The following is an 8,219-nucleotide window of genomic DNA, read 5'->3' as shown; positions in this document are numbered from 1 at the left end:
ATATCAAGGAATAAACTTCCAACTCATGGGTGTACGAATAAATTATGTGCCGACGGTATATTCTTGGGATGTCAGCGCAGCTCAAGTCTATAACATTATCTGGCCACGCGTACTCTTACACCTTTCCCTCTGCACCCAGCAACAGCGAAAAAGGGTAGCCGAATTCTCTAAGAACCCTAAAATATCAGTAACTATAAAAGGCAGATTAGGCATGGTGTTTCTTATGGTACCCCCCATTATGGTAATAACTAAACTATAAGAGCTAGAAAGTTATAATTTATTTTTCGTTTGACGTTGTATGACATTTTTTTTGTCAATATCTATCGATATACCAAAAATGATTTAATCGAACCCTTTTTTTGCGATTTATTAAGAAATGTAAGTTTAAAGGCGTCACATGGGCAGTGGCATCCCTTTTCCTTTCTTTTTTTTAAAAAGTGGTAATAAATAATGTTTTTCAGATATCAATTGGCAATTTCATAGCAAGCTTAACGAGACTTTAACTTTTAACCTTAACCTTTGTACAAAATAAAACTAAAAGTTATGGGGGAAAAAACCTTTCAGGATTTGTTACCAATCAATGTCCAATTTTATTATAAACTTAAGGACAAGGAATTCCAAATTTGGAGAATTTTTTCGAATGTTTTAATAAAATTTCCTATAAACCTTGGCTTAAAATCAGGTCTAAAATCGAAATAATAAATAAGCGATTTTATTCAACTTCTATCTGGGAATATCATGGCAAACGAGCTACCTGTCACTGCATATAAACCTCTTCTATCGCTTTCCGCTGATCTCAGGTGAAATTTGCAGACTTGTCGATGGAAATCGACATCCGGCCTTTGGATGCAGCACTCCGTACTGCCAATGTTGGGCAACTAAGCCCTTCGATAGCCATCTGAACTCCGTTCACGGATGTTTTTAATAAACGCCGAGGGCTAATCCCTGACCCTTATGGTTTCAGTTTCAGTTTCAGTTTGAGTTTTGGGTTTCGGTTTCGGGAGCGATCTGGCAGGACGATAAAGGACTTGCATGCGACATAATTACCGCTGATTGAATTGGGCCCGTCACAAAGGTGATGAATGGCATATCGTAGATGTCAGATAAGCGCACCTCTCGCCTGTTTTCTTATTTCCCATTTCCCCTTCCCCCGATTTTTCTTGTTTTCTTTTTTTTATATTTTGCTTAGCGGAAATGCGCACTCGCAAAAAAGTGCAGAGTCCTGGGCCTTTTGTTGACTCTCTCGCTTGTTTGCCAGCCTGTTTATTTGCCTGTTTGGCTGTCAAATCACTGGGGGGAACCGAAAAAATTGCCACTACAGTGGGGCTCCGCTATTGGAGGTGCCTTTCCCTTGGTGGGAGATCCTGTCGAGCTCCACTGTTGCCACTCCTCCATGGCTGGCGTTCATTAGTTTATCCGCCAGCACCGTGTTTGCTCACCTCTTTCGTATAAAACTGTCCAAATGAGGTCCTCGAACATTGGCAGCACTCAAATGCCAAAAAGGATCAACGTGAAAACTAACATTCGACGGCGATTTAATGGGAAATTGTTACATTTTAAGTTTTGCGATTGCAATTCAGTGGGCAAGGTGACGTAAAACTCTTTATTACTTAGGATCGAATCAGTTGATTGGATTTCGAAGTCAAAGAATTACATTAAAATGGTAAGAAACGTGAAGAATTGATAAAGTCGCCACTCTTTTATTTAATTTTTAAATACCATAGCTATATAAAGGCTTAAAAATGACATTTTTAAATTAATTATGAAATAGTTCTCGAATTTTGAATCTTCTTTTGGTACATTGTCATGAATTGGTACTTAAAGGAACTTAATATTATGGCTGTCACAGTTTTCGTGGTTTGGTGAAGCAAACTTAGGCTGCTAGAAAATCTCTAGAATTGGCACGATTTGTACTTACATTCTAGCTCTCATAGTTCTAGAGATCTCAGCGCTTATAGGGACAGACTGGCCCTGGACAGATGGAGGTGGGTGATCAACTCGGCTATTTATCTTAATTAAGAATATATTTACATTATTTATATGATCAGAAATGCTCTCTTCTTTTTGTTATTTACCTTTTAAATAATTTTATTACCTTTTTTGCCGTACATAAAAGATAATTTTTAATCCTTAAACTTTTAAAGATTTTGAAATAAACAAAAGCTGGCTAGTAGAAAGAGTTACTTTAGAAACCCAAAAACTTGTTTAAATAAAAGATTACACTAAAAATGATGACAACTTTCTTTATGTTACTTAACTTCTAACTCCAAGATATATTTTAATAGAGTTTAAATAAATTTGTTTACTTAAAAAATCCCCTCAAAAGCTAATTTACAGAGTTTTTTCAAAGTACATAGATAAATATAAATAATTTTAAATTTTAAAGGGAATTAAGATAAACGAAAACTGCAAATGTTATACCCAAATCAAGTGAAGAGAATATATCTCCGGGTTAACCATCACTGGGGGACCATATCTCATCCGTTTTGGGGCGGATTGAAAGAGCTCGGCTCGGAATCGGATTGCAGTTCCAGCTCTAAGAGCGAGGCAGCTCTTCCGTTTGTGCCCGGGGCTAAATGGGATTTTATTTGGGCAACGCTGCATAATAGATGATATGATATAATATGATTTGCCTACACAAAACGAAAATCAAGCTACGGCCGCTCGACAATCAACTTGTCCATAATACATGAGATTTTGGGGGGCGTGTGGGACGGCCGGTGTCGGCAATCAGTCAAATGTAATAATAAATAAATAAATAAATCAGGAGCAGGCACATAAACAACGCCACTCGCTGTTAATGGCAACATGGCAAATGGAGCAGTCGGGATTAGAAATCACAAATGGAAAATCACAAATAAAAATGCCAGGCTCGACATTGTATTTCTCGTCATTTCCCCATTTCCATTCCAAGGGTCTGGCTGACAACTCTTTTTAGGGATTGCAAATGCCAAATTAATATTTATCGCGAGCCACGAACGAGCCGCGGGAAGCTGTCAAAAAGGGGATTACTATTAAAAACAATATTTACAAATCGCTGCGAAAATGAATAAATAAGCTTAATATATAGAACTTTGTTTCGTTATCCTTAAAAGAAATCAAGCTAAGAAGCTAAATGCAGAATACTTATAAATATTTCTTTATCCTTGAAAGATCCAAAAGTTAAGTACTTGAAATTAGCTCCCACTTTTCCAGAAGTCAGAGGTCAGTAAACAGATTTAAATAATAAGAACTTTTGGGCTTTGAAAGGCACAAAAAAAAACCCTATAAAAAGTATATTAAAACTAAACTAAGAACACACTTCAATATCTTGATGCCCCTAGAAAAGGTGTTCCAGAAATCAAACCCTCAGAAAAGGTGACTTTTGCCCAGGGGCTCGAAGGTCCTGGGGCCATTAGCAAAATCAACAGCCACACTCAGCCAGCCATTCACTCGTGCACCCATTCACCATCTAGCATTCAGCATTCAGCATTCAGCCGGTGAATAAGGACACTCGCAGTTGCATTCACACTCTCGCCCGGAGAAAAGGACATTTTGTCCCACTTACACTCACTCGCTTAGAGGGCAGCGCCCCCTTTCTCTTTCGCTCCGCGTGAGCCCGTCTCCTTCTGCAGGACTCGCCGCTGCGGCGCCGTCGATGTGGAAAATGTTACGCTACAATTTAATTGAAAGGATAATCAGGCGCACAGCGGACGAGCGTTATGTGAGGAGCGCACTCATTCAAAAAATAAAAAAATAAAACCGATGCTAGAGTGAGCGACTGAGCGAGATGGGGCGAGCGGCATTAGAAAGAGAGAGCACGATTGGCACGGACAAAAGGCAGCGCTAAAAGCTGCAAATGAATGAATGAGGCGAATAGAAATAAAATAGCAAACGGTGGCAGCACAACATCGGCTTTTGTTGTACCCGTCAAGTGTCCTTTTTGATGATGACGACACACACAGCAAGGCGACGACTCGGAGGACGAACAAGGGCACTGAGAGAAATGGAGGTCAGATATGTTTTTTATGGGGTTAGTTTCAGATAAGTGTAACAAGGTAAACCCATTGGCTTTATGAATAACGCACTTCTAGTCCTGTGTAGTACTTCATAATGAGAGATCAGATCAGATGGTAGATATAGATAGATGGATATAGATCGCAGTCCTAATAGGATAGGATAAATGTATATTTCATATGATTTTGAAAGTATTTAATAAGTAAAGTATAAATAAATGTAAGCCTAAGCTAAAATGACTGCTTTTTAGTTTAAGTTTGCTTACTTTTTTAGCTCTCATTTAATCCGATTAAGTTCATATTTTCCATATAAAACATAATAAACAAAATCTCATTCACAGCTCCCTCACAGCTCGTGATTTTTCACTTCCACAAAGTAAATGCGAGGTCGCCCACCTTTTCGCTCAGTGCAGCTTCGGGGTGGCTTCTGGTAGACCTCGCTTGTGGCCGGGTACGTGAGCCCACAACGTGGCCGGCTTTGCTTCCTGCCCGAGCCGCCCGATCCTCGCCAGAGCCGGCAACCAGTGTCCTGTGGCGCGGAAGGTCCTGCGAAGGGTTGTCAACTGCGAGTGGGAAACACGAAAATACAAAATACAAAATACAAAATACAGAATACAGAATAAAATGGGGCGGTGGCCGAGGGGCCGAGGGGCGGCGATTGGCAAATGAAACTCGAATGAAATAAAATTAAATGCGTTGCACAAGTTGCAAATGCGAGCGAGCAACAATCAAAAGGATTCACGCTGCGTGTCCTGTTCCTGTTTCTGTTCCTCGCTGTGAAAAATGTAATTTTAATCGAATTCACTCACCCCTTCAGCACATCCTCACCTCCCAGTGCCTTTCCCCTCTCGCCCTTTTATAGTTTTCCTTTGCCATCCAAGTGCTAACCGTATTAGAGCAACTAAGTCCCGATCCTTCCCTGATTTGTGTTGTGCCAACAACAGTTGCCGAGTTAACTCACTTTTTCGAGTTGACGCAGCGGGCGCCGCCGGAGGCCAAAGGCATTCTTCCGCGAGAAATGCAATTAACTTGGCCAACGGCAACTAACCCCTTGATTTTAAAGAGGCATGCCGGCCAGGGTCAGGGGTCAGAGGCAGGGGCGGTGCCTGCCAGCATCCCCCCTACAATTAAAACAAAGGCCAGGAGTCGCTAATTAACATTGTTAGCATTAGCGCAGCTCGGAAAAACAAACGAAAAACTGAGGCCAGAGTGCCCCAAAGATCGGGTGGCTGTGGGCAAACTTTGACCTTTTCGGTGGTAAATCCCAAAGCCCAAGTCGAACCAACGATTCCCTGCCGGAAATTGGCTTTTTAAGTTCTTTTTGCCACTTTTTGGTTACTTAAATGTTTATTTTTAGCTTCTTTAAATAACCAAATTGAAGATTAAGATTTTGTATGAAAAGATGTTTGAGTTTCCAAATTTAAAATTTGAGTATAAACTTGACATCGAACTCAGAAGAGATGCCTAGGCTTACCAAGAGTTGGATTAGAAATTAAATTAAATTGTCAAATGATTTAAATTTTCTCAGCATTTTTCTTGGAATAATATTTTAAGGGATCTTAAAAATAACTTAGAGAAGAAGTAGTCATCAGAAGTAGTATTAGTAGTCAGTAGTTTTTGAAAAATTCTTGATTTTTTTCGTTAAACTTTTTATATTTCCCTTGATTAGAATAATATACTAAAAAAATTTGTTTTCTTTACCATATTTAAGCAATATTTCTGTATTTCTTTTTTTTGAAAACCACATATAACATATAATTCCAACTTTTTCTTTTAGAAATACATAATATATGCGATTGCAGAGTTTTCGTTGCGTCCATTAAGCCCTGAATTTTGATCCTATTTGCCCACCTATTGCCCCCTTTTCTGTGAAACTTTTTTCTGTGGCATCATCAGCGACATATGTAAAATTAAATATTGTTTATTGTCAGAGCTAACCCGACCTTTGGCCCCGTATTAATCAACCTCCTGTGTACCCAGCCCCCCTCCATCCCGACCAGTCACTTGTTTATTTATCGACTTGCCAACCGTTTTGGACTCGAATTTCCCCCTTTTTTTTTTTAGGTTTTTTGATATTTTTCGTTCGTGTGGCAGTTGCTTGTTAAACAAAAACGGCGAAAAAAAAGGGGGCAACATTTATAGCTAATTTTCTTGTCATTGTTTTGACTTTTACACCTTCGCTGCCGCGTGTTTACCTGTGAATTCGGTGGCCAGAGGAGGAATTGGGGCTTCGGAGTGCTCGAGTGGCGTCGTCGCATTGTTTGGCCATGTAAAATAATATTGTATTTGGGCTGTTTGCCTGCGCAACTTGGCTAATGAAGGGGGTGGATTGGGCGGATTGGGTGGATTGGTGGATCGGAGTCCATAGAGTCCTCGCAGAAGAAGGGTTTGAATGCCTGCGAAGCCCCACAAAAATGTGTGAGCATGCGGAACTGCGTGTATATATCATATGGCAGGAATTTCAGTTAATCTCAAGAATGCTTTTGGGTTGAAACTTTAAAGGTTGCAAGCTGCATAATATCTGAGAAATAATCACAAAAAGTCCCTGAAACTTAGGCATAGCACTTCTACTCGATCAGTAGGCCTCGAACATCCATTCGTTTAATTTTTGTACACCTTTCGATCGAGAAGCTCAGTTTTCATTGTTCGTTTGACTTGACAAGCACACTATTTATCTCGGTCTCTTACAGATTTTGTGACTATTTCTAATTTAATACTTGTGTTTGTTTTGTTAAGTGGTGCAAAATTGGCAGACCAAAATGTTGAAGCGCCTACGCAATCAACTTAGGAAGGCGGCTCTCAGCTTCGTGGCCAGTAAGTATACTATCATTAGGGTCGAGGAAAGACTAGCTGTTACTTAACTTAAACTTTCTGTTTTACCCCAAGGCCGAGGACGCGAAAACCTATTTTACCCTGCGTCCTGGTTAAAGGAAGGCCGGGAGGAGGCCATCCAGCTCCAAGCGGAACTTCATCGGCAGACGCGAGACCGTCTGGCGGAACGGAATCGTGAGCCATGGTTCGAGGTCTATAAGCGGCACAGTGGCCGGCAGCTGATCAGCAGCAATCGGCGGAGATCGCCACGCGAACGAGTGCAGCCGCTGCAGAAGAACACAGCATCAGTTCCCTCTTCTAGCCCTCCCATCTCACCGGCGCCCGTTGCCTCGCCCATCGAACAGTGGCGCCAGCAGCAACATCTTTATCAGCAGCGCCAGCAAAAGCAGGAGCTGCCCAAGGTTAGCCAACATCAAACGCAAAAACCAACAGCGCCGGCCACCGAAAAGCGCACTGCCAATCAGACCTTGGTCATGCACCCGCTGCAGAGGGCAAGGGTCATCTCGGCGCTGACCAAAAGGGAACAGCATCGCTACCGACAGCGCAGGCTGCTCTTGGACGAGCTTGACGTCTAGTGGTTCTACTCAGCCCAAAACTACCTGCTAGGCACCACCCACTAAAAGACACTCCAAATTATTAGAGGGATGTGAAAACCAAATTCATCGAGTGACTAGCAAAGAATCACAGCAATTGCAAGATTATCTTTGGGAAATGACGTTAGGGGATCATTCCCCTCCCTACGGATTTCAAGACTATATGTTCCATCAGAGGTTGGCCAACTAGAGCAAATTTCTTGGCTTTAAGATGCTTACTGACTGTTAACTTACTGACTGACTTCATTCGGAATATGTCTTTATGTCAACTGAATGTAAAACGAGTCACGCACAAAAATATATATAGAAATCGATAGCTCGTAAAAATCAGCATTGGATTTATACTAGTTCTGTAATGTAAAACGAGAGCGTTAAGCGTTGTAGTTAAGGAAGATGCTCATTACTCTGTTAACGTGCCCCATCTGTTGGCGAGTGCCTGAACTAATGCATATTTAAATACGACCATGTAAGGCCGCCTTATGACCTTAACTCAGTAATAACTAGTAAAATCTTCAATATTTCGAAAGGCATTCATCTACTTGATTGATATCTATATATAGATATATATAATAGAATAATATTGATCCCCTTTCCGTATACTAAAATAGCCTAAGTTCATGGTGTTGTGCAACAAATAAGGATAAAGATCCCTTCCAGGAGACATATCTCTTGACCATCTTGCAGCCAACTCGAGCATCCTTAGCATTTGCTATTTACATAAACACGAGGAAAGACGAGAAAATGTGACACTTGACAAATTTGTGAAAATCAGACTGGCGCCACTCTCGGCTTTCGAACT

At 40.9% G+C, this 8,219-nt stretch overlaps 1 protein-coding gene across 1 annotated transcript; it reads left to right on the top strand.

Moving 5' to 3' along the window:
* The first annotated feature begins 6,650 nt into the window (after positions 1-6,650).
* Positions 6,651-7,758, top strand: LOC108109653. Its single transcript, XM_017218231.1, has 2 exons — positions 6,651-6,809; positions 6,882-7,758. The coding sequence occupies exons 1-2, from the start codon at positions 6,755-6,757 to the stop codon at positions 7,400-7,402; spliced, it is 576 nt and encodes a 191-aa protein (XP_017073720.1). The 5' UTR covers positions 6,651-6,754; the 3' UTR covers positions 7,403-7,758.
* Positions 7,759-8,219: the final 461 nt, after the last annotated feature.

The sequence above is a fragment of the Drosophila eugracilis genome, unplaced genomic scaffold, assembly GCF_018153835.1.
Source record: "Drosophila eugracilis isolate 14026-0451.02 unplaced genomic scaffold, ASM1815383v1 contig_649, whole genome shotgun sequence".
Classification (NCBI taxonomy): Eukaryota; Metazoa; Arthropoda; class Insecta; order Diptera; family Drosophilidae; genus Drosophila; species Drosophila eugracilis.
This window is presented reverse-complemented; position numbering and strand designations above follow the sequence as displayed.